The 27,201-nt window shown below is 39.7% G+C and overlaps 1 protein-coding gene across 7 annotated transcripts in view; it reads left to right on the plus strand.

Annotated features, from left to right (window-relative positions):
- The window catches only part of LOC116314764 (mitogen-activated protein kinase kinase kinase kinase 4-like), a 96,951-nt gene that overhangs the window by 38,107 nt on the left and 31,643 nt on the right, over window positions 1-27,201 (plus strand). For all 7 annotated transcript variants that reach the window (XM_039599699.1, XM_039599701.1, XM_039599700.1 and 4 more), the window contains exons 3-12: window positions 4,173-4,229; window positions 18,419-18,544; window positions 20,880-20,990; window positions 21,193-21,283; window positions 22,075-22,205; window positions 22,425-22,479; window positions 22,770-22,848; window positions 22,934-23,109; window positions 23,298-23,370; window positions 23,638-23,848. In XM_039599699.1, coding sequence (XP_039455633.1) covers window positions 4,173-4,229; window positions 18,419-18,544; window positions 20,880-20,990; window positions 21,193-21,283; window positions 22,075-22,205; window positions 22,425-22,479; window positions 22,770-22,848; window positions 22,934-23,109; window positions 23,298-23,370; window positions 23,638-23,848 — 1,110 coding nt within the window. The remainder of the gene's footprint in view (window positions 1-4,172; window positions 4,230-18,418; window positions 18,545-20,879; window positions 20,991-21,192; window positions 21,284-22,074; window positions 22,206-22,424; window positions 22,480-22,769; window positions 22,849-22,933; window positions 23,110-23,297; window positions 23,371-23,637; window positions 23,849-27,201) is intronic.

Genomic DNA, 27,201 nt, shown 5'->3' on the forward strand with positions numbered 1-27,201 from the left:
GGCCTTAAAGACCTGCGTTTGTATGCTGAAGCTGTGGACTGTCAGTAGGGGGCAGTGTTAAAAGTATATAGACTACTCTGAAACATGGGCTACTCATGTTTTCTGTTTTTGACATTGGTGGTTTTTGAGTTTTTCCACTGCTGTGGAAAAGACCATCATCTTTACAGACAAAGAAATGCTTTATAGTGGAGTGAAACTGAGAGTTAAAATCACTGAAACATTTCACTTGTGCTTTTTGAAATGTTGTCCACTTCTTCTTGGACTCTGCCTCAAGAGCTACGTAAATGGACACAACACAGGATCCTTTAAGTAAATCATTTCAGATGGGCCTTACAAGCAGATTTGATTTGAGTCAATTTGGAGGGTCTACTTTTAGAACCACATGTTTAGATATTGTTGCAAAACTGGAGAGCCTGTGTGAACATCTAATTTCTTTTTCTTCCTCTCTGGAAGTCTTTGTTATTTCCAAAGACTGATGATTCTTCCTTCTGGCTTTTTTTCTGTTTTTCATAAAGGCCAGGTGTGTGCGTATATCTGTGTCTCGTTTTTGAACAAAAGAATCGGGGAAGAAGATGATGTCATCTTTTAACCGTTGTATGCTTGTCTGGTGCGGGGGTGAGGGAAGGGGGGGTCTGTAATTATAACAGTCTGTGCTGAGGTCACCTTTCTCACATGCAAAGACGAGTGATGCAGACGCGTAGAAATTTGTTAATAATTTAGTCTGTCTTTTTATTAATTACTTACTTTGAAGAACAGCTTCACCAAATTATTTCATCACGTTATCTTACACACACACACACACACACACACACACACAATTTGTTGTCAACTGTACACACAGTCATAATTATTTTTTTTCACATTTACACATTAACTGTATGCAACAAAAACTCAGGGTGTAAAAAGATGCATATGTTCTCACATATTAGTGTCATGATTTCATCAGTATCTACACAACTTCTATACAATATTTGAGCCTCGGGGTGTGTGAGTGTATGGGGAATGTAAGGTGTGTGTCTGCTTGAGTTTCCATTGTTTGTCAGGGAGTTAATATAAGATGTTTCAGAGTATTTGCTGTGTGTGTGCGTGTGTGTGTGTGTGACACATCCTGCCGCCTTTACAAACTGCATCATCAGCTAAACTGGGCTGGTACTCTACCTACTATTCTCTTTAGGCAGCAAATTGTTAAACACGGCTCGGAGAAAAAGAAATGCAAAGTCTGAAGTGCAGGTGGTGAGGTCAGACTGAGGAGGCAGTAAGCCCGGAGAATAGTGAGGGTTCATATACTTTTGTGTCTGCAAATCTCCTTGGTGAGAGCATTTATTGGTGGCGGTTAGTTTGTGTGCATCGGTACAGAGGGAAAACCTGTAGTGTGGTTGTGTCATGGCTTAGAAACGTTTGACTCAGCAGCGCTGCAGTAAGATAGATACCTAAGCTTGAAGGAGGCTATAATAGAGATGGGTCTGCACTGGCCTTTTGTGGCTAAAATGCAGAAAGATGCTGCACACAGACTTCAAATAAAGAACATTTTCATTCACAGTAAAAGTTTGGACTTTTTGGAAGTTTCTGTATCGCTCAGTTAGTAGTTAACGAGTTTTTGCAGATAAATTCACATCTTCTATGCAAACTACAGGCCACTGCAGCAGCGTGCTAGGACCCAAACATTCACAAGAAAGTTTTTGGTGCATCACAGTATTGGCGATGGATTTAACAAAGTGGCTGACTCGTCACTGTGTTGCAAAATGTAATTTATTTATTTTTTAATGTAACTGATGGTTGAAGTTTATATTCATTTGAGAAAAAAAGTAAACATTTTTATAGTTAATTCGTGTGCTAGAATGTATGTGGGGCTTATTGAACCTAAATTGGGCTACATTTAAGCAACAAAAGTCTTTTTAAAATTATGTCACTTACTTCTGTGAAGCTTGACTGTTTTGACCATTTACATAGGCTCTGCAGTAATGTTTAGTAGCTACTTCATTCTCAGCATTTTCAGTAATGTACTATGTTAATATTCTATCTCCTCTCTGCATTTAAAACATCTGTTTATTTCTCATTTGTTTGTCCTTTATTTCTCTTATGATAATATTTTGTTAAGATTATATAAAGACAAAGGTTTAAGATTTTGAGATAAGAGCCACATTACCACAAGAAGGCATAAAGGTCACAAAATAACAGAATATCGAAATCTAGTACTATAGAAAAGTCAGAGTCCTCCTTTATCCTTTATTGTGTTCCATAGTGTAACTCAATAGTCCCCACCAAAAAGCACCATCAGAGATTTGTTCTCCTGTCAGTTTTGCAGTTTGCTGTCTCCATCAGCCTTGACCTTTGTCGTCAGCCCTACACACAAACACACACAAACACACACTCAGGCAAATACACACACACACGCACACACTCATGCTCACACCCCCCTTGGCTAAACTGAAATGGGTTAATCTCTCATCACTCAGTCGTTGGGGCTAGTGGTTCAGGTGTCACAGCGCCTTTTCTCACATAGGAAACCCGATCGGACGCACACAGACACTACACACATAATACAGTCATAAAGCATTGCATCGTCTCAAATTTTTCCCTTTCTGTGTTTGTCTTTCCTGGAAGAGTTTGTTTATCTCTACACCATTGCTGTATTCAAAAGTGCTTGCTTGTCCAGGCTGTAACAGCTGTGTACCTTTCCTGTAATGCTATGTAGGCTAGTGTGAGAATAAGCTTTGTTCTGTGGGTGTTATTCTGGCATCTGAACACTACTTGAACGGTGTGTTCTTTTGCAAATTTTTTACCTGAAAAATATGTTGGTAATTTTTGTTCTTTTCATGGTGAACTGGAACTTTTAGCTCTCCAAGTGGTTGAAATTTTAATTTTACAGTCTATTTTTTAAACTGCTCGAGTAGCTAGTGCTCCATTAGTATTTGTCAGTGTGAGTATTTATTAGTTGTTTTCTATGGAAGAGGATTAGGGCCACTGAAAAAAAAAGTGGGAATTTTTTTTTTTCTTTTTTCCTGAATTCTGAGAAAAAGTCAGAATTCTGACTTTAATCTCAGAATTCTGGAAAAGAAGAAGAAAAAAAGACATGCCCACTTTTTTTTTTTCTTTCTTTCCCAGTGGCCCTAACGCTGAATTAATTTAGGAGGCTTTGGAGCAAATGCTACCATGTAATGTTAGATTTTTTTTAGGTATACTCAAGTTATTTTTTTAGTCTTTCAAAGAAATTATTTTTGCTTGGCATGAAATATTTAAAAAAGTCTATAAAAAGTGGAGTCTTCACAATATCTTAAAATAAACTATTGGTTTAATTTTCTGAGGGTGTTAAAAAACAAAAACAAAAATTGCTACATGCTAGTTTGCTCCCAAAAGTTATTGTTAGCATATAATCTATTTCCAGCTTCTAGCTCATTTAAAGCCTCCTTCATTTTTCTGTTATATACTTTTGTTGCTGAATTTTACGAAGTCTCAAAGTATTTCTGAAAGCCTCTCAAGAATGAGATAATACTGTTTTGACCACAAGCTTGCGGTTTTCTCAACAATTATTGGCAATAACTTCTTTTCTAAAAAAAAATGGTACTCATGCAACGTTGTGCAAACCTATTGCATGTTTTGTCACATTCATTCTGAAATTATGAAAAACATGCATGCAGTATGGTGGAGCTGCAGGCTAGTTACTCACACATGTAGTGAAGCATGGTATCATTATTGCCTCTTTCAGGTCACATTACTATTTCACGCTATTTATGTCCTTTAAATTTGGAAAAGCTGTTCAGACTGTGTTTGCTCTGCCTGGATAAAATGAGTTTACTGTTTTAATTCTTTGCACCAGTCCATGTTGGAAACACTGTGCTCAGCCTGTTTGGAAATGATAAAGGTTTGGATTATTGCCTGTGATTCTCCACGCTATTGTAGAGACAAATAACTTGTTATAAATGTGGTTTTTATTTTTTGGAACGGCTGAATAAACCTCCATGTGTACTCAGCCTTGGACGCTACCATCGATTTGCATAGTCATATACTTGGCCTTCAATAAAACAGCAACTTTTATTGTCGCATTGTGCTCTTAATTGTCCTATAACCAAGCTTACACTTTAATTACAAACACTGGTAACTGCTGTTTACAATGCAGAAAAATACAGATTTCCACTTTGCTCATCTCTCCTCTCTCCTGTGTTTCTTTGCAGGGTCGACATGTTAAGACGGGACAGCTGGCGGCCATCAAGGTCATGGACGTCACCGAGGTCAGTAACACCTATCAGCATGCGCTTGTAATCTTTTGTTGTCTTTAATCAGGCTTCAATCCCAGCTAAACCACTACTGCACTGTGGGATTGTTAAATCCTGCAGCAAACGCCTGTCACGAGAAGGATTGAATGAAGTAAAATTACTCTGCCATTACAGAAACAGCTATATTCCACTGGAGCAGATACAGTGGCTGTAGGACTATAGGAATACCTGCCTTAGCAATTGTCAACCAATAAATTTTTATATAGATAAAATGATAAAAAGAGTCATTCTGTCAATCCAGAAAACGAATTACACAGGAACACAGATAAACACGTGGGATTTGGTGCTGGAAAGGGGTCTTGTGAGGGAAATTTGATTTGGTTTTAACTGCAAGCAGACACCTGTTTAAAGTTAGTAGGCCCTGATCATGAAACCTGCTGCATGCTGAAGTTGGCACATTAGTACTTTTAGTACTTTGCATATTTGTAATTGATTCCAGGCTAAAATTTATTGCATGTGATGGAATAAATAGCTTTTCTGAAGCATACAAGATAAACACCAAACAGTTTCCCCACTCCACAGCCTCTCTCCATTCCACACCCTCATGTCAATATTTTCTCTCCAAAAATAGTCAGGAATATAATCACATAGCTTCCATCACTCTTAACAGTGTTCTCTGTTCATTAGATGAACTTTGAGGAGGTCACGTTTGAAGCAAACAGATTTTTCACTTCTCTCAGGGCACTTTAGCTAATGATGATTTTAGACTCGTGCATGTAAATGTTTTGAGATCCACAGAGTTAAACTGGGCCCCAGAGGGCTGTTTCTGCCTGTTTAGTTCTGTGTTCCTTAATGTGTATACAAGCAGAAAATGTTATTAAAGTACACCTCATTCTGATATTTTTGGGTTTTTTTACTCATCATTGAATCGATGGCCAAATGAGCCAAGAAGAAAAATATTCCTGCAGATGGCTTAAAGAGGAATGAGTGTACCAACAGAGCTTTAACCTGGGTTAACTGTCATGGTGAAGAGGATTGTACTGTCTGCCTTTCAGGACCCTGCTGGTTTCTTCTGTATAGAAGTCTCTAAAGACTTGCTATCTAATGTGCATCCCACTCTTTAGGCCAGTATCCTTGTTCAAACTGGTCCTCTGTGATAATAAGAGCCCATTTGTAACAAAGAAGGTAGTGCTGTAATCAGCCTCCAGGACTGTTAGAGACATCAGAAATGTTGTAGTATCAGTTAGTTCTGAAGTAGAAAGAAAAGAAAGTGTTTCAGCCACTGATTTTTTTGTTGTTGAGTATTTAATTTTAATGATCTATTCAGTCATTCTGTAACACCTCACAAGTTAACTTCTGGGACCACCTCTGAGTTATGGATGAAAGTGACAGTGTTAAAGTCAGCGTCTTTATGCAGGGCTGTCTAAAACGTGGTTCCACTCAGAATCTGGAAGGCTGTTTACAGGAAAAAGCTTTAAAGCACAACATTATGTGCACTGTAAATGGAAGCAGTGTAGCAGACTGAGATGGTGCAGTTTGACATACTTCAAGAAAATTAGTTTTTCTCGTGTTACAAGAGAGCAATAGGGACATATTGCCAGCATATTTTGATGACCCTTTAGGAGGGTCTTTCAAAGTATTCTTCAGACATGGCCACTCAGACAGAGGTACAACAGTCCAAAAACATGACAGCCTCTGTCATGTTTTTGGACGGCATTTGAGCCAGTGGTGTTGGGAATCTTGTCAACATTGATGGACGTGTGAATGCAGAAAAGTGCAGTCAGATTTTGATCCACTGTGCAATACCATCTGGAAATCATCTGGTTGGCAACAGCTTCATTTTTCAGCATGACAGTGATCCCAAACACACTGTCAATGCAGTGAGTGCAGGTCGTGTTGAAGAATAAAGACGGTCATACCAAATACTGACCTTAAAGTTTATTAGAATTGTAGAAACTATAATAGCGTATTACTATATAATAGAGCTGGGCGATAAAACGATAACGATATGTATTGTGAAATAACTTTTTCTCGATAGAAAAATTAAACTATTGCGATAGACCTCATCTCTCTTGTCCTCTTAAAAAAAAAAAAAAAAAGAACAGCCAATCAAAATTAAGTAGCGCAGAGCCGAACCAATCACAGCCGCAGCGTCACGTCACGTGACTTGTTACGTACAGCACAAGTGCCAAGGCGCATGTGTGTATTTGTTTGGGAAGCAGCCAGCCGGGCTGCCCAGGTAATGGAGGAAATGAGTGCGCCGACTAGAGAAAAATCAACCGAGGCGTGAGCGAAGGTTACCGAAAAAAAACAGATGATGGTTCCAATGCGGAGAGCTTGTCGAACAGAAGGGCCACAGAAGTTCCGTAGTGTGAAGGTATTTCGCTATTTCAAGTCTGACAAAAACAGAGTAGCGCGCACTGTAAATTGTGCCGAAAGCAAGTCTGGAAATACAATAAAGCGGTGCATGCTCGATCTCTGACTGAAAGCGCTAATTCGTCATTCGGCTTTTGTCAGACTAAAGTAACTGTTAAAGCTGTTTGAAAAGCTAAGCTATACAACAAGGAGAGATTGAGAATTTTCTTTTAGTTCTCAGTTTATTTGATATCGACAAAAGTTAGTCAATTTTGTCTGTTCTTCTGTAAAACAAACTAAGATTTATTTTTAGAATTAATATTTTGTTTCTAAGTGGAATTGACAATTTAGTGGTCTGTTTTGTTTGTTCTATTTTGAAACTTAAACGCTTTAGCGGCTGCCTTTTGTGTAGTTTGCAATATTTGCCTTTATTTATCTGAAACTGAAGTCTCATGTTCCTTAAGTACATCTACCCTGTTGAACTTATTATGGGAAATAAATATTAAAATCAAAACAAGCTGCTAATTATTTCACATTTTACTTGTGAGCAACGGCACATTTAAATCTTACAAATATAGTTATTTGGCTTATATCGTGATATATATCGTTATCGCCTGAAATGAAAAAAACATATCGTGATATGAAAAAATGTTATATCGCCCAGCTCTAGTATATAATACACTATACTATATCTAAACAAAAATATAAAGACGGAAATGGTGGCTTAAGACTTTTGTATAGCACTGTTAATAGATTATAAATAGTTATCCTGAAATTCATAAAAAAAATGTTTTTTGTGTTGTTTTTAAAGTCAGATTCGTATTAGTGCAACATTGTTCAAAGTACTCTGGCCTATTTGACAGTTTTGATCAGTAAACAAAAAGATTACAACAAACAATCAAAATTCCTGGCTCTGGATAATCATGACGCAGGAGCAGCTGGAAACCAGTGTCTGGAAGCAGTTTGGGTTATACAGTCAATGGCAGAATTCTCAACAAACATAAGGCTCTTACTCTGCAGCTTCAGCACATCTGGGCTCTCACATGCCGCATATTGGAGTTGCCTTTGAAAAATCTAGTTCACGGTAAAACATTAAAAACGGCAATCACGAGCTCGGGGTGTAACTCTGTAGCCTGCAGGAACAAATCTACATATTCAGCCTCAGAGATCAAAAAGAAGGGAACGAGGAAGGATCAAGAGCATTTGATGGGGACATGTTTATGTATTCATACAAGATGAATCACTGAAGAGAAATACACATGTTGAGGAGTCTTGGCAGTTACTTTTTTTCCTCCAGTTCCACCAAAATGTTTTGAGTGGTCCCTTTTCCACACGGTTTCAGCCATTTTTATAAAATAAACACAGTCTGTTTGGCTGGACACTGGCCAAGAATGACTGTCAGGCAGATGAAGTTGTTTGCATTGGGAAAACTTGAGATACTGCACATGTACGCAAATTCAGTATAACAGTTACTGTCTATATGCATATGCATGTCTGTGTGTGTGTCTGTGAGAGACATGATGGGAACCACAGGAGCTTTCATGCACTCACATGTCATGGATGGAAAACATCCCATTTATACATCTTCTTTCCTATGTGTGTGCGTTTCTGGGGCCGCTCTCGATTCCCTGTGCTCATCTCTGCATATGTGCTCTGACCCACATACCACTTCCTGTTCTGTATAGAGAGTGTGGGAGAGAGAGAGTGGGTGAAAAATGGACACTTAAGAAAACAGTAGGGCTATAGAGTAACAGTGTACAAGGTTGGGCTTTATGATATAAGCAAGTCATTCTGAGCCTCTGTTGCTTTAAAGTTTCTGTTAAACCTTTAAATACCCCATTAAAAGACTGAGAATGTGAAAAAATAGGCTAAAGATGAGTGGTCTAACTGTAAACTAAAATGTTGATTTCATGCAAATTGTCAAAATGTGAAGGTTACAGCAGAGCTAAATTGCCTTTGTAACTCAATAACTTTCATCAGCTCCTTATTGGCACCACGTCTTTTGCAATAAACAGCAACAGCATGGATGATTTCTTGAGGCTAAAACACATTTCCTCAGGCTGTGCTCAGCTGAACTTCCAGGGCTGCATACAGAGATTTTCATATTACTTCATATTTTTTCTGGTTTGATAATTGTATTATTCTTAGACTTTGTTTTTAGCAACATTCACTCATATTTGACTGCTTCAGACAGAATGTAACCTTTTTAAAGTTTTAAAATGTCTGTGTTTTGATTGGTTGGACTATAAAGGCAATTTAAGGGTGCTGATTTGCACTTTAAATATCTGTTATGAGCATTTTTGTTGTTGTTTTACTTCTGCTAACAATAAAGAATATTGAAGAATAAATCAATTATAACTAAATATTTATTTGCAGTACCAATTTTACAAATAGCTTCAACACAGACTTGCAAACCTCTGAAACCCTCAGAAACACTGTCTTTTATTTGGGCTAATGTGGTAGAGCTGGGCAAGCGAAACCAGCGTTTAACACACAGATTCACAGTTGGTTCTGGTTATAACAGGTAAAACTAATTTAACTGAAGCTTTTGTTTTGACTAGAAACATCTGTGTCTTCCTCTCCATCTCCCACAGAGTGAATAAGATGAAAACAGACATTAAAGATTCTTGCTGTTCAGATATAATTGTAGTTCTTTTAAAACCAGTCAAAGTGGCATTAACATAGATTTCTCTTCCTCCTGGCTCCTGCAAGTGGAGCAGTACTCGTGCCTTTTATGTGCACATTTATGCACAACATTGAAATACAGCATCCTTTCTCTCCATAAGGTTGAAACTGTTTACCACAGTTTTTTGTTCATTTAGTTTTGAGGAAATTAGCCTGAGCTTGCTTCCTGTGCTTAAGACTGAGAGAGATGGTGTATGCAGGCTTCTCTGCAACACGCAGTTTGTTGTGATGCTTGTAAAATGCTATTACATCGTTTTAGAAGTGTGGATGTGCTTTTGTTGTAGTGTGCCGTGCTGGAGATAGTACAGTGCGTTGCTTCCCGAGACAGCTGTAATTGCGGTTTCTTTTTTTCTTTTTCTGTTTATGTGTTTTACTGGGTGGTAATGCTTTCAGGTGGCAACTCTGGTGTTTGTTGATCCCTGTTTTCAACAGAGTTAACCTTGTGCTTTACTCAGACCAGTAATGCCACACTGGTGACTTTGTTCATCCAAAGCAACTGGCAGTTTAATGTCTGTCAGTTTAATGTCTCCTGTGCAGGAATCCTTATTTTTGCAGTCTGTTTAAGTTGAGATACAAAAGCAGTACCAATGCTGCGTTTTAGAAATGTCTGTCCCCGTAGTACAGCTGTATGATTAATTGGAAGAAGTATTTTTGGATGTTTGTCGATTAAGTAAGAGAGTAAGCTCAGATAAGGAGAAGAAATCAGTGATAATGCCCCCCCACCTTTCCTCCAGAGAAGGTTCATGTAAAGTGCAGTGGGATTATGGGAGGGGCTATCACTGCTTGCAGGCTCACCCACATCCATTCTCAAGATTCTTTCATCAGTCGTCTCCCTGCATTTTATGTTCTTTTTTTTCTTACATTTGTCATCCTCGCTTGTGTTTTCACCCCTGCTCTTCCAGTTTCTGGCACAAATATCCCCACTGTGTTCTCCCCGTTTCCATCATTCACCATCTTCCACCAGCCACCACCTCTGTTTTGTTTCCAAAATGAGGGAAAGCGTGAGAGAACTGACAGAGGGAGTGAAGTCATCATCATCCGTTATAGGAAATTGGAAAGAAAGCGGAAGAGGTAGAAAGGGAATTGTAGCTGCAGCATGGCTGCATTCTGCATCTCCCACTGCTGCTGTTGACTTGATGTAATACAGCAGGACTCAGAATTTAATGGGGGGAAAAAATCAATCTTGATTAGAGGAAAAACTCCACAGCAAGCATGTTTCTCTCTGCCTTTCGCTTCCCTCGGGAAATAAATTACTATTCTAGACATTTTTCCTCGCATCCTTTTGTCTCTGTAAATTTTGTGTGTGAACTGAAAGACATCACAAGCCAAGAGAGCTCTTTCTCTCTCCTCTCACTCACCTCCCTCTCCCACTGCTCCCTGTACACTCAGAGGTGTGAATGTGGGAAGGTGTGGAAGGCGCAGTAAGAGTGAATGGCATAATAAAACATTTTGAAATGTCTGGCAATATAAAACCTATTACACTGAATTCCAAGTTTGAACTTTTGAGTTTCAGTTTCTGAAATCGTTCCTCCAGTTTGGATGTGTTCAACAAAAGAACTTGATTCTGGGTTGAGAAAACTTCAGAGTAAAACATCAACATCACTGAAGGATTCCCATAAAAACTGATGCAGATATTCATCAGATATTCCCAAGTAGTTAAAACTGAAAACCTTTGAAACGACTTTCAGTGCTACCAAAAGTCAGCATTTTCACTTACTCACTGAAATATCTAGAATATCTTTGGTTAAGACTATTCATGTTCAATCTAGGATCATTTTTAAAGACTTTGATTTATCATATTACATGTTATCAATGTATGTAACTCAATTGTTTCATATATTCTAACATCAAAGACCAGTTTAAAACAGAATTTGTAAAATAAATCCATTTCCAACACAGTTTTAATTTCAGCGAAGCTAAAAGTGAGATGAATCAAATTGGGATCTTTCAACCTTTCAGCCTTTTTAGCTCTTCCTTCTCTCAAAGTGTTTCCTTGCTGAGCCACAGTGATGGGATGGTAGCTTACGCAGAAATTGAAAATGCATTTGTAAGACTTTAATACTGTGGATTTTGTCCCTCTATCACCCTTCTTCATATATGAGGAATCCACATGGGGCATTTTCAGATATGACAGCCAACCCAGTAATGCCTGGAACAAGTCTCTCCATGTTCCCAGTTGTCTGTTAGAGGGATGTCAACCTTTTTTGGCCTCTGAAGAAGTCTCCCTGCTACTCTGCTTCCATTTTCCATTATGCTTCCATTTTGCGGCTGTCTGCTCCCCTGGGTCGGTAGTTCTGTTAGCGCTGCTCAAATTGTGTGCTGTCATACTTTAGAAGCAATATGGCTGCAACAGTCTCCCCACCATTTCATGCCCTGGAATGATAATGAGTAGTTTCAGGACGCCTTGTTTTGAAGGACTGACTACAAATCAGGGAAAGTGAGACAGAGAGCGAGAGATGGCGAGAGTGAAAGAGAGAGGCCGAGGTGAGGCGCGTAATGACGGGATGGATGAACGTGAAAGTAAAGAGTAGAGTCATTATAGAGGACAACTGGAGGTGATGTTGCAAGGAGGACAGAGGGTGGACAGGATAAATGTGCAAACAAGATGGAGAGAAGGAGACACGATGAACATGTGACACAAAGAGAGGGGGTGATGTCATCTGCTCGTTAAAGCAGCTGTGTCCTGACATCCTGGCTACTTTCTGCTTTTCACCCCATCTCCCTCTCTCTCTCTCTCTCTCTCCCCCTCTCCCCCTCGCTCTTTCACACACACACATGCATTTGTTGAGTCCAAACTACGCTTTCTGATTTGGACAAACTGATGATGATGATGATGATGATGATGATGATGCCTATTCATTCATAACTGTATATCAAAGTAATCACCACCAATCTTGACTGTAGATTAATTGTTTTGATCATTTATCAAAGGTTGTAGTAATGTTGTTATGCATTTTGTATATAGTTTAAATAAACAAAAATAATAATGTGTACACTGCACCAAAAATTATATGATAATAATAATAAAATACTTTGGTATTTTAAAGCGTGAGTGCTTAAAGATCGCATGCATTGGATTAGCTGGTTCTGTCAATTCTTTTAAAAAATAAAGTAGAAATTCAGATAATTATTTAAAATTTAAAGTACAGAATCAGAATCCAATCCTGGTGTAAGAAGTAAAAAGTGATTTCAGATTCTCTATTTGAAGTCTTTGCTGTCATGTCTTTGCTGCGTTTTAGTGTACAATAGGTGCGTTTTATAGATGCATTGTTGTATTGAGCTTTTTCTCAGTGCTGCCTGTAACATAAAGAAATGCCACCACTGTTGTGTTTTGTCAGTTTAGGGGATTCTCGTCTTCCTCTCCTTTAACCGCTGTTTGAGCTGTGATTCATGTCCCATATTGGATAATGCTTAAGAATGTTCCTGCTGCGTTCCTCCGCCTTCACTCTGGTCTCCGCATCTGTAATTACTCTCAGTTGTTACAAAAAATGTTCACATGACTGACATTTTGTGGGCGATGGGATGCTCAGTTGACCATAGATGGTACTGGTGTCTGTGTGGAACTTTCTCTGCATCCTTTAGCACCCTTTATAGTTTTGTTTTTATTTTCAAAGTATAATTTACTCATCTAACCGACCGATTGGTTGACTGACAGGTTGGCCGGCTCACCTGCTGGGTGAGTAGCTGGACGGCTGCTGGCTAGCTGCAGGCCTGCTGCTGATGAGTGGATTAACAGAAGGACTAGCTGGCCAGCAGTCTGGTTTGCTGGCTTTCTGACTGATTGGTTGGCTGCCTGCCTAGCCAAATGACCGGCTGCCTGGCTGGAGCAGTAACCAGCGGGCTGCCTGATGGACAGTGACTCAAGGGATTGGCTTGCTGGCTGTCTGACCGACTGACCCCATCATCTTTATGACAGTCAAAGCTCCCGCTGAAGCCCTTAGAAACTCTCAGCATGTTAAAGTAAAAGTAAATATCAGAAAACTTGTCCAGTGGAAGCTAAAAGTAAACTAGCTTTCATGTTTAGCTGCAGGAAGTGACAGAGTATATAGAGCTTTACTTAAAAGCTGCTTAAAGTGCAGAAATATTTAAATAGTTAAAAAAAAAACACTGCTTCTGAAATACTGTCCACATGACTCACAGCATGAAAATGGCTTCTTTTAAAGTGATCACGAACTTGTGCACTGTCAGTTATCCAAACGTGATGTTTACTGGGTGTTCTGTATATCAGAGATAGTGAAACTGAGCTGCTCGCTTTTATTTACCCAATGGGGTCGCCAGTGAACCCATCTCTTATCTTTTAAATGCTGAAGTCTGGCAGAACTGCCCTTTAACTTCTGGGTCTGATTCAGAAATGGTAGCAGCCGTCAGCTGCCTGTCATTTGTTGCTCCTGCAGTTCTCGATAAGACGTGCATGTTTTAATTTCTTTCAGCTCCAACTTATAAGATTGAACCTGCCGTTAAAATAAAAAGCCACTCTTATCCCCTTTGACAAGAAAGTTGAATTTGACAGCCAACAGAGTGAGGTAGCTACCTGCAGGGATAAATATAAAGGTCTTGGCAGTCATCAAGCGGCATTAACTTGCGAGTAGGAAGAAGATTTTTATTATACTTGCAGTAAAAGCAGTGGTGAATTGGCCACTATTCTTGTTTAACTACAGTTAGAAGATTTTCTGTTGGTAGCAAATCATCTGAAAGTGTGAGATGGTGTCTTTAGTACAGAAATGTATTTTATTTGTAAACTACAGGCTCTGGGTTCTTGTTTCTCTTAGTGTTTTTTAATCTAATGAACATACTCATTTCTTCTTTTACTTACCTATTAAACCAAAGCTTTCGTGGTTGAGATCACCATAGTCTGATCTCAAATTTCTTTACCAATTCTTAACTTTAGGCGTCAGTCCATACTAGCTTGTTATTAGCAATGTTAGATTTACAGGTGTTTGGGGAGATTTGATATCCCGGTTGCTGCAGTAAATAGCCTGGGGATTTTTACCTTGAAAGGTTGTTAAACAGGTACTGTAGGGTTCAGGGGAATTTAATATTACGCTCAATTAATGTTGTGCTTGGTACAGACAGAACAGAGGAGCTGTATTGGCCTAAGTGCATCTCTGTGTGTGCAGTGAGTCACTGTGTACAACCTATACCACTGAGAGCCGTGAATCATAGACCTTCATCTACCTATACAGTAATAAGTGACAACATACAATATGCTAAATTATATATTATTAAAGCATATTAGATTTTTTTTTTTTTTTTAAATCCTTGGTACTCCCAGGTTACTTATAATACATTAGAGGAAACCCTGACGGTTATTTGTGGCCTAGCTATAGTTTGCATTGTTACATTTTTTGCTCTTCTCTTGCACAAATTTCAAGTAACGTGCAAGTTTCCACTTTCAAACTCTGCTGTTTTCAAACCGAGGCTGGGTGATCGATATGCAAATGTGCATTACATAATACTTTTTTCCCCCTATCTGCCCATCTCGCTGATGTATGAAGATATTTGGAAAAACTTAAGTAATCAAACAAAGGCAGTGAGTGGTTTAATGAGTAACTGTAATAAGGGCTACTATTTCACAAAGGTCGCTCCACATGTTTGATTTGGAAGATTTCTGACTTGACCCCAAAGAGCAGGGGTTTTTCTCTTGTTAGGTATATTTGTCAACCACTGCATTATGGAATCACTTGCTAAGTAACCGATTGCCAGATTACTCACAGACAATGTAGCATGATTACAGATTAGCTGAAGTTCTTTGGTAAAGAGCATCCAGACACATTGTGCAGAGTGATGAAGTTCTTCTTTACCAGCGAGGGACAACCATTTCTTTCTGGAAAGTCCCCAAACTGTCACCACAAAAATTGTTGTCTAGCACTGTATTATTATAGATGAAATATATGAAGTGGTGGTAGCTTCTGGGTCTAAAAAGTGAACATCATGTGCCTTAAACCTGCATTCTTTCGAACGGCCAGCGGGAGGGACTTTGATGTTTGCAAAAATAGGTCTGCTTGTATGGACGTTTATGGGAAAATCACCCTCGGCTACTTTGATCTGTGTCCTCAGTAGACACTTTCCACATGACTGTATGATCTTAGTTGCTAATTTCTAGTAGCCTAAGCATGATCATCATTTTGTACAATACAGTCTCTATTAGAGTTGTAAACGAGGTTAAGGAAGGGCAGGCCAACCTTGTGATTGACAAGTTTCTACCTTGTATATGTCGTAGTATGAAGATGTACCTGGATTAATGTGTGGAAAAGGATGTCTGCATACATTCTCCATAAAACAGAGCAAATGTCAATCTTATTGAAACACAACCAGAGTGCGACAACAATAAAGAGAGTGGTTAGTAGAGTTGCAACATCAGCAGTGTACATGTTAAAATGTCACCATCTTCGATATGAAAAGCCAAACCGTTTGCCCAGCACTTCCTCGGGGCCTTTCCTCTGTGGACATATGATGCTGCTGCAGTTTACTAAGGAGTCCAGGCTGCAGCTCCTGCTTATCAAGCAGCTGCCATTCGAAAGAAAATGTCACGTCATGTCACTCCCGCTTGGGTCGCTAGATCAAACGCACGTGCTCAGCTGAAGCAAAAACACTCAGGAACAAATGTCACCCAGCTTTGTCACAGTGATTGAGAAATAATCACTTGATCTTGTTATGTGCCTGAACGTGTGTCTGAGCCTGTACTGTAATATCCTGTGAGTGTGACGGGGAGACATGGGGTGGGGGGGTTTGTTTGGCTCAGTTATCATTTTGAATTCAGGCTGTGTCTCCATGTTTGTTTGGAGAGGTATACATTTATTAGATTTTCTTTTGGACACTGTTTGGGTTCTTGCCTGACTTGTCTTTCACAAGCAGATGCCAACAAACAGCAAAATTAGCTTCTCTTTTAGTTTTCACTACCAACACAACAACCAGGTTAGTTACAGCCCATTTTATAAGTTTCCCCACTGAGACCACATTTTCATATCCAAGTATGAAAACCATTGGCCAGTTCTTACATAGCAAAGAATCCTCAAACATAATCAAATGTGTTTCCTACCATTTAAAATAAGGAGTCATATAAAGACTTTGAGAAGTAGAGACTGAGAGCTGTGCAGATCTCAGCTGTAAATCTGCTATGCAGGAACACAGCAAAAGGTGGTGCTGTAAAAGCGCACAGTACAGCTCTGCAAACCTTCAGACAAAAACCCCCCAAACATTTAAGCCTGTACACAATAAGAACTATTTAATTTATGAATACATCAGCTGACACTACTGTCTGGCAAATGATAGTAAATATTCCTCTAGATTGCTTGTTGTTTTGTTTGGCATTTTTACAGCCCAGCTGAGACTTGTAAAGTCTACGCTTTAAATGCCATCAATAGATAAAGCAGTTGCCAGTCAATTTATACACGTTCAAATCATGTCTGTGTTACCGTAGTTCTTTCAAACAGTTGGCACTGATTGGCTGTAAAAAGTGTTACATGTACGTGTTTACAGGTGCTCCTGTTACTTGTGTGTGCAATCTGGCATTCTTTTGCCTCATTAACAATATTTAGCAGTGTATAAGCTGAGCATTTACAGATTCAAGATCATTATCATTATTATCATATGACACTGATACCCCCAGACTCTGCCTGGGGATTGTCCACACTAGGAGAGTGTTGACTGAGCCTGAAGTCTGAGCGTTTTGTCGCCAGCTTGCGACGCTGGAAAGATGATGGTGATGTTTGTGGAGAAAGTGCTGGGAGAGACAGCTGTTGCACAGCATGGCCCTCTCCTCTCCAAGTCTGGGGCCCCAGCTTTGCCCGAGTCCGAAGACAAGGAGTATCTGATCGATGTACCTGCAGTTAGCTGGGCTGACCACATGAAATATGTTGATGTGTTAACCGAAGAAGAGCCGGAACCATGCAGGAGTGCTGACTGGCCGGCAGCCACTAGTAAGATGATGATGTGCTGGACATTGGCCTGGACATGTTTTGTCAGAGGATGAGCAGGAGAGCCCATTGTCAGGAGACCCCGGCCAGCTACGATGATGCGTCTCTTTATCCCTGTTTCGCTACTGGCCCTCTCCTCCACCAGTTTGTGGGATTTTTCCTTCCACCAGAGCCCATGGGGGCCAAAAATTCATCTTCCCATTTACTTAGAATTTGTTTGCAAGCTAACTGCATCATGGAGCAAACCGCCATCCAACCATGTCAGTACATGGAGCTGGGAAGCATGGAGTACATGGATGATACCAATGAGGCTGGCTTAGCTAACACACCTCGTATGGAGCCATCCCTGGCTGCTTATCTGGCACCGTCCCACGACCATGGTGTTGGTGGCCCCACAACTCTGCCGTACAAGCAGTGCAGATTCTCCACATTGCAGCTGGACAGTTTGAAATGCAGGCGGCGTTTCCAAATGACATAATGGTTGTTGGGCATGATGGCATCTCTGATTGCCATAGTGTCACTTGTGATCTGTTGACAATGACAATCTTGATGCCCAGCTGCACCAGGGCTCTCAGATTGGGAGGGTGTTGTTTCACAAGGGTGCCACAGACAGGGAGTGGCGCATGAGAGGTGTCTCACCACCACCACGCTAGCAGTGTTCTTAGCTCTCTTCAGGACCCTGTTACAAAGCAGGAGGGATACGCTCTCTTCCCCTGTTAAAGCGGTCTCGCTCTCTGCTTTTATGGTGCAGTGTTCATTTTCTGTCTCTAAGAGCCACCCATGTTCTAGGCCACCTGAACCTGGGGCCAGACCTTCTCTCCAGGGGGTGTCCCCCTGGTGAGGGATTGGAGGTTGCACCCTTTCATAGTGGCCCAGATTTGGGATCTATTTAGCGAGACGAAATTACATCTTTTTGCCTCCTGGTACAACACAAGGCTGCCCTGTTACGCAGCTTGGCTCGGTGAAGAGCGGCTATCGAAGTCGGGGTTCATTGTGATTACAGGGAGTGAATGTACAGGCGAAAACCATGTCATTACAGGTCATCCGCCTTTAGGGTTTGAATAGAGGTTTCTTCAGCCAGGACACGGGGGGCGTGATATGTACCTCGTTCCCTCCTTCAGATAACAGAACTTATAGACATGACTGTTTGTCTGGATCTACTTTGTTAATTCAAATAATTGCTTCCCAGCTGATCCACAGCCAATGATAGTGTCCTAACTCTGTTTTTCCACTTTTGTTTTTTCATAGGATGAAGAAGAGGAAATTAAGTTGGAAATCAACATGCTGAAGAAGTACTCCCATCACAGAAACATAGCCACCTACTACGGAGCCTTCATCAAGAAAAGTCCACCAGGCCATGATGACCAGCTCTGGGTGAGTTTAACATCCCATTTCTATAATGATCACAGAATTACACACATTACAGGTACAATTTAAACTGGATACAGCAGTCATTCTTCACTCTATCTTGACCAATCACAGAATCTGAATTGTTCATATAACTTAATCAATCAAATCTTGAAGAATCCTAATTGAGAACATTTGTGGAGTTATTGAGCAAAGGGACAGAGTAGGAGTAAATTCATATTCAAGCAGGAACCATAAGACCACTTAATAAGTTTTGATTTTGCATACATTCAGTTTGTTATCATCATACGTTAGAAGGTATTTCGATACTACAATGAAAAGATTTGCCAGGCTAAAAAAAACCCAAACAATATTAGGGGTTCCTGTATAACAGCCAAAGTGTATACTGTTATTTTTAATAAGTTGTTTGAATGTGTGATGACAGATAAGAGAGATATTACATGCCATGAAGTCAGCAAGCTCTCCAGCAGATATGGAGTTGAAGTTGCTTTATGCATTTTCCTCATTACAGCCAATATGCTGTTCTTCATATTTGAAGAGCAGTAAAAGAAATGACAGCAATACAAAAAAACAAAACAGATTTCTAGAAAAGAGCAACAAGACTGTGGAATTAAATAAATGGTGCATAAGTGAGAAACAAAAGGAAGAGAGTCAATCAGAGAAGGGAGAGGTGGGGTGGATCAGGAGGTAGAGAACAGCAGCAGAAGAAATTTACAGCTGGTCGTTTGTCGAAGGCAGGATTACCTCGTTTTATGACCCGGAGGCTCTGCTGTTCCTGGAGAGGAGGAGGGATCTCACTCTCACTTCACAACACAGTCCTGTATTTGTTTTTACAGCTGCTTCCACGGCCCCTTTTTACAGCCTCCACTGTTGTGGATTCATGCTGTCTGCCGTGCGTGGGGGTGACATACAGAGTGTGTGTCTGTTTTATGATATTCATGATCTGTGCTGACCACCACTTAAGACTACTGTCTCAAGAAGATCACTTAATGTGTTTATGAGGCATAAATCCTTTAGTCAGCAAGTAAGAGACATGGTATCAGAGGCTTAGTGACCATTAAGATATAACACACAATAAAGAGGTGAATAAAGCGAGGGGTTGGCCTCAGTGGAGTTCATATTTAACAAATGTGGATCTTAGAGTTTGTCCTGCTTTCATTATGTTTGTCTATATTTGTCCATATAATATCTTCTCTTTTTTCACACATCATCAATAAAAAAAACTTTAGCCTGTTAAGCCCATCTTTAGTAATTATTATTTAATAAAATTGTGTGATTGTATGTTATCAATTGTGTTATGTTATACACAATTATTTTGTGCAGTTTTTGATTAAAAAATCAGTCTTGACATTTTTTTAGGAGTTTTTATGTTTGTCACATATGTAGTACTAAAATTGAATCTGATCAATCCCCCAGGTGGCAGCATGACAGCTGCCACCTGTTGAGGTGCACAGAAAATGCTTTCCAACTTTAAATTTATGGTAAAACAGTGACGAGGGCACTACATGAGATTTAACACATGCACTTCTGTATTTGTATTTGTTTGAGTCTCCAGCTTCCTACACTTGTGGTTTTGCTAATGCTTTTCTCTTTTGCATTAAAACCACATTTCCTAATAGCCGTTGGCTTCCTGTCTCAATCACGGCACAGAGTAAACTAGTAGAAGTGATTGCATTTTTTCCTTCCGCATTCCCTTTTATTCTTTCTGCCGTCTCCTGTTACAATATACTCTGAAGTGCTGCACAGCACTCCAGAAGATTTGCATTCACATGAGGCATGGTGGCTGACAGAAGGAAAATACAAAGTTAACTGGGACCACTGAGTTTCTCAATAATTGCTTTGTTTGCTCAAGGTAGCTCTAATACGATGAGATAAGCTACCTTATTTATTCCCCAAATTTGGGGAATTCCTATATTACACAGGAATTTCCCATTAAACACAACAAGCTGCAAATGTTAAATAAATTAGGATGGATTATTAAAATAAAATACAATATGACAAGATTGTCAGAGCCCAGTAAGCTAGAATAGCTCAATAATGAAAAAAGTAGACAAAATCAAAGGTATGTAATCAAACAGATTAAAGTGAAATAAAAAAGAGAAGATCGTTAAGTAACAAATCTAAATAAAACACAATAAAGCACATTTAAAATCTTAACATTGCATTACAGTAATACATAATAAATGTCTTAATGGTGTATCGATAGTAAAACGCTGCATGGCGTCTTAAGCTGATGGTAGAAGAATGATGTGTGTGTGTGTGTGTGTGTGTGTGTGTGTGTGTGTGTGTGTGTGTGTGTGTGTGTGTGTGTGTTACAAATGCATCTCTTTCTCACCTCCAGCTGGTGATGGAGTTCTGTGGTGCCGGCTCCATCACAGATCTGGTGAAGAACACCAAGGGCAACTCCCTGAAGGAAGACTGGATCGCCTACATCTCCCGAGAGATCCTCAGGGTCAGTTATTTCTCACAGTCTGCTGCCAACATCTTCACTAGATTATATACTTTGTGTCCTAAACATTGCTAAAAGTATGATTTTAAATAATTTAACTTTTGCATTTAATCTAAAAACAAACAAACAAACAAACACTTGTTTGACCGTCTGATACAGCCCATGTTTCTAATAAGTTGTTTTCATTTTTCCTTTATCCCAACAGGGATTAGCTCACCTGCATGCTCATCATGTCATTCACCGCGACATCAAAGGACAAAACGTGCTGCTGACTGAAAATGCTGAAGTCAAGCTGGGTGAGTCGGTTGGCTTTAGACCGGGCCTGTAGACGGGAAGTGCTCCCGCGCTGTGGTTTTGGACCGGTGCATGGAAAAGTGATTGCACCAGCAGATCTGAGTCAGCACTGTGGCGATGCCAACTGGAGCTTTCTCATTGCCAGTGTTTTGTTTTCGAATGTTTCACATGATCAGAGGCCTGTGTAGAAGCCAAATCCTTATGAAACATAATGTCTATATACAGCTCCAAAATTTGTCTTTATTTAGATTTCTTCTGATTACAGTGTCACAATAATTTCTTGCAACTAAACTACCTAAACATTTATTTGATTTCATTTATGATATGTGCACAAAAAGACAGAAGAATCTGTTCTGAGTTTTGGAGCTTTAGTGTCCAGTTGTGGTTTTCTGTAAATAAGCCTCCGCAGTGTTTTTAACTTTCAAAGAAAAGTTTTAACTTCTGCATAAAAATCGCTTCTTTGTTCACCAAACCTTTGTGTGAAACCACTGATTAATGCTGTTTTTATTCCCTTTAATTGTCCACAATTCAGTTACAACTTATAATCAGGCCATCCTGTGTTACCTTGCTTATTAATGTCCCGTGACACAGCATTAAACAAAGTGTCTCCACCGTGGTTAAAATACAGCATCTTGATGCTGCTCTCCTTTTAGCTTTACAATGCTAAAAAGAGAGCAGCACCTTTTACATTCTTTTACTCTCCTTTTACTCTCACAGTTGTAGTTTGCCTTTGTGCAGGATCTGAACGGTTCTAGTCTGTTTTCTTTATTTGAATGCTTCGTGTTTCTTTCAGTGGACTTTGGTGTGAGCGCTCAGCTGGACCGGACGGTAGGTCGAAGAAACACCTTCATCGGGACGCCATACTGGATGGCTCCAGAGGTCATCGCTTGTGATGAAAACCCTGATGCTACCTACGATTACAGGGTGAGCATGCAAAACTGCATCTGGTCCCAGATGTTAGTGGGATTCATGGTGCAGAATGAGTTTGAAACCAGTCAAATAGGAGCATCATCCATTTGATAGAAAAGATTATAGTTTTAATCATTAATATGACCAATGAGAAGACTGCTCTGTCATTTCCATCACGTGTGTTACTCAGAGAAGCACACAGACTTTAATTAATCTTATCTCTTTGTGTTTCAGAGTGATCTGTGGTCCTGTGGAATCACAGCCATTGAAATGGCTGAGGGAGCTCCTCGTAAGTACAATAACTGATTTCAATGATATAATGAGTAGAAACTGGTACTATTACTGTAAACAAATTTACTGGTGTATTTGTGTTTCAAACCTGCATGATCAGAAGAGAACTCTGTTTACTCTGTTAATTGTAGCTTCACTATAGACTTACATTTTCTATCTATACCTCTTATTTTTATGCAGGCAATATAGATGCAAAAAAAACCCATCATCTTAAATGTATGACTTTGACATTTAGATTAGTTTTTTGTCTGATCTCTCATTTGGCTTCTCTTCTGTTGTTTCCTGTAGCTCTGTGTGACATGCATCCAATGAGAGCCCTCTTCCTCATTCCCAGAAACCCACCTCCTCGACTCAAGTCCAAAAAATGGTGAGATGTTTTCCATCTTTTATTCTTGATGTCAGTAAACCATGCCGATCCGAACTCTGTACGTGACAACTAACTGCCATCATAGGTCAAAGAAGTTCTTCAGCTTCATTGAGAGTTGCCTTGTGAAGAATTACACCCAGCGCCCTCCCACTGAGCAGCTGCTGAAACACCCCTTCATTCGGGACCAGCCCAACGAGAGGCAGGTTCGCATCCAGCTCAAAGACCACATCGACCGAACCAAGAAGAAGAGGGGCGAGAAAGGTGAGTCCAGGACGAAGCTCTGTCAGTGTTAATGTGCAAAAATGAATATGGATAAAAATCAGTAATAATTCACAAGCTACTCCATCAAAAGGACATATTTTGTGTCTTTAAAAAAAAATACATATATTATGATGAAGGTTTAATGAGGACTTTAATTTTTAGACTTTATTTTTGTTAACTATCTGCAGATGAGACAGAGTATGAATACAGTGGCAGTGAAGAAGAGGAGGAAGAGTCATCTGAGCAAGAAGGAGAGCCAAGGTATCTATCCATCCATCAAAATAGTTTTACAATTTCCAGTACATAGTTTTAGCTTTTTACTATAAGCTAAACATCATGAAGTGAATTCTGACCGTGTTTTTGGAGTCATCTTAGTGATTCCTTTATATTTAGACACATACATATGCACGCTACACCCTCAGTACTCGTGTAGCACAAGGTCGCATGATTACACCGCTGATATGAAAAGTATTTTATGATGTCATACGGGTCAGTTTCTACATCCTTCTCATCGGGTCATCTGTACAGTTCCATAGTCAACGTGCCGGGCGAGTCGACCCTGCGTCGTGACTTCATACGTCTGCAGCAGGAGAACAAGGAGCGTTCGGAGGCCCTTCGCCGCCAACAGCTCCTCCAGGAGCAGCAGCTCCGTGAGCAGGAGGAATACAAGCGCCAGCTGCTGGCTGAGAGGCAGAAACGTATCGAGCAGCAGAAGGAGCAGCGGAGACGGCTGGAGGAGGTGGAAACCTCATAACAAATTAATAGAATTTTTATGTTAATCGAGTAGACACAGTGCTGTGGTAAGACGGTGTGTTTAGAAGAGGCGATAGACTGCTGTTTGACTGTTGTGTGCCTGTAATGTCATAATCCAGTGTAACTGCTGAGATATAAAGTGGTGATATCACCAGAACAGAATCCAGCAGGACAACCTAACAAAACCTCATATATGTTAAAATGCCCAGCTACACAGCAGAAGTCAGTATATTTACAGCCTGTACCAAAAGGTCTGCATAGCTAACCTGCCTGTTTGTGACCACTGCACAGGAGGTTCAGCTTAATGTGAGTCATGTATTTGAGTGAGTCTTAAGGCTGAAAGTTCGGGCCTGACCACACTGTGTCACAGAGTCAGAAAAATGTTGGCAAAATCTGTGAGGGAAAAAAACTCCTAAAAGAAAATGAAGGATGTAAATTTGCCTAAACACACAAATAAAAACCATATTTTAAATATAAGTTATTTATTATTAATTAAGCATTTACCCTGGAAGTTTCAATAGGACTAAAAATAATCCTGTTGCAGGGAAAGATTTTTAATTATTTATGAAGTTTTGTACACAGAGAGGTTCTCCCATGAAAATGAATGGCATCACTGTTTTTACAAAACCTAAGGTTTTTCAGTAAATTTGGATGTTTTCTGAAGTTTTCTTAAGAGTTACCTTCTATATATTTGTTTAAAATACTAAGAAACTGATGTGGCTCATTTGATGCAGGAAAAAACTTAATATATTTATTATGCTAAATATATTATTTAGATTATGGATAACATGATTCTGTACTCTCAGGCCCAAGAAAAGGACATTTCTAACCCATTTGACTTCATCTGCTTCTCCAATAAATCTTGATTGAGGTTATTATGTGACACAATCCTGACATCATAAAAAGATCAAAAGATCAGTCTTAGATCTTATCATGGCAACAATATCCAAACTACTGCTCACACGTGTACTACTTCTTCTTTTTCTTTTGACTACTCCCATTAGAGGACGCTACATCCTCATCCTCAGCCACACCACCCCTCTGCATGTCCACCTTCACTACATTTGTAAACCACCTCTGTAGTTTTTTTCTCCTTTTCCTCCATTATCCACTGTCCTCCTTCTTCACATGTCCAGACCATCTCAGCCTTTCCTCTCTAACTTTGCCTCTAAACTGCTGAACCTGAGCTGATACAGTCACTTTCACTCACAATCCAAATCTTTACATCTTCAACTCTGCCACATTAAGCTTCACCTGCTGTATGTTTTTTAGTGCCACCATCTCCAAAACCATCCATCGAAGCAGATCCCACTTCTGTCTTGTAAATCTTCCCTTTCATTCTTGACGTTATACTTGTCACACATCACCTCTGACACTCGTGGTTTATTATAAAAGTAATTTGACTTGTGAAAACAAGACTTTTGGCAATGAGAACTGCTAACTGAGTGATCTTTTCGGCTTTGATTCGTGCCATTTTCAATTAAATTTGGAACTGACTGTTGGTCCTTCTTGGGCTTTGAATTATAAATTAAAAAACATAAAATTCAACAGATCTGTAACACTTTGCTGTATTTTCAAAGTGACAAATTCAGCAGAAAGTTAGAATGACTAAGTAGAAAACAGCTCATCTTGTTTGGGCAGTGAACCCTGGGGGGTTAGCCAGTTTGTCTGCTGCAGTTAATATGTGTGTACATTATGTTGGTGTAACAAGATTAAAGCTGTTTTACTCAGGGGGGGATAGCGGTTAGATTTTGTACTTGATAATTTCATATAATGCTCCAAAATCAATTTTTGACTAGAGTGGAAAAAAAAGTTAATTGGTTTCCCCAGAGAATGAATTTGAACACCTTTGCTGTAATTATCTGTTATCTCTTTGAGCTATAATCACTTTTCTGAACCTGGCTTCATCCTCTGTTCTTAAGAGAGAGAAAAATGTTCAGTAACACCGAAGAGGAGTAAAGGAAGTGTAGGGAGGAAGCTTCAAATAGATGATTATAAATTTGGACAGGACTGGACTGAACTAAATTCTCTGGAAGAAAAGGAGAAGAGACAGCTCTAAATGTTAAAAGAGGGACTGGGGAAACACCCCTCACCCACCCAAAAAAATCAAATTTAAACACACTCAAAAATTCACTGAGCACATATAAATTCACTGCACTGCACAAGTGTAAGGCCTCTGTGGGAAGAGAGAGAAAAAAAGTTGTATTTCTGCTCGTGTTTTCCCACTGCACTTACAGCTCAAGGCTCCGTTTTTGATTCATGACGGTGCTTGTGGATGAATCAGACAGCGAGAAGCCGCAGTTGAACGCCAGCCACATCAGTGAAATATCGGCGTACATGTGCTCTCCTGTTCTGATAGATCACCACGTTTGGAAGCTTGAATGCTGAGCACAGAATCTGTGCAAACACGATGCGTCATCGTACGCAATCCGTGAACTGAAGTCCCGCAGCGTTCCCCGCACCCTGTCACAACTCGCTCACAGACAGAAATCAGTGTAATTCCTTCATGTGTCTGCTTAGAGAGCCAAGTTAAAAAAAACACACAAAAAAACACGCTGCCTGTCAGGCCTGAACTTTCACACTGATTAAGATATCCAGTGTTAATGCAGTCCTTGAAATGTTGACATGTTATCGTCTTCTTACTTGTCTGTCCAGCTCATACACCTCTGTAGTATTTATGTTTTCTCTACTCACATAAATAAGACATTTTTGCCATAACCTATACTGATGTCTATCTGTTCAAAAATACTTGCAAACTGAGTTTAAAAGGTCCCCAAAACCCCCAAATAAAAAAACAAAAACAAAAAAAACCACACCACAGTTTGGATCGCTGTTAAAATCCTAACTCTGAGCCACATTCGTAGAGCTGTGTAAATCCTTGACAGCTGTGAATAAAATAGTTAAAGAGATGACCTGCAACAGTGCATTCCAAATTAATCTATAACTCATCCTGTTTTGAACCCAGCAGGGTTAAAATTCATCCTTGATGGCCTCTAAAAAGCTCCTACCCAGCCTTAACCTGCTGGTTCATACTTTCAGATTGCTCTTCTGTCAAATTCATGGTTTTATCTTTGTATATCTGTGTGATAGAGAAATCTTAACATAGCTGAACTCAGAAAATGATTGAAAATTGATTCTCTTGAGCCTCTTGATTGTTTTGCTTTGAAGGGTGTAACTTCTATAAGCAGCCTTCACTATGTATCTCCTTGGTGTGATGAAGCAGACACACTTGTGGAGTCCCATCACAGTGACACCGCAGACTTTATCTAAAACATGAAGATTATCCACTAACCCATTGGTTAGCCTTAGATTAAGCCAAAAGATGCTGTAATGTTGGGC

The sequence above is a fragment of the Oreochromis aureus genome, linkage group 16 (assembly GCF_013358895.1).
Source record: "Oreochromis aureus strain Israel breed Guangdong linkage group 16, ZZ_aureus, whole genome shotgun sequence".
Taxonomy (NCBI): domain Eukaryota; kingdom Metazoa; phylum Chordata; class Actinopteri; order Cichliformes; family Cichlidae; genus Oreochromis; species Oreochromis aureus.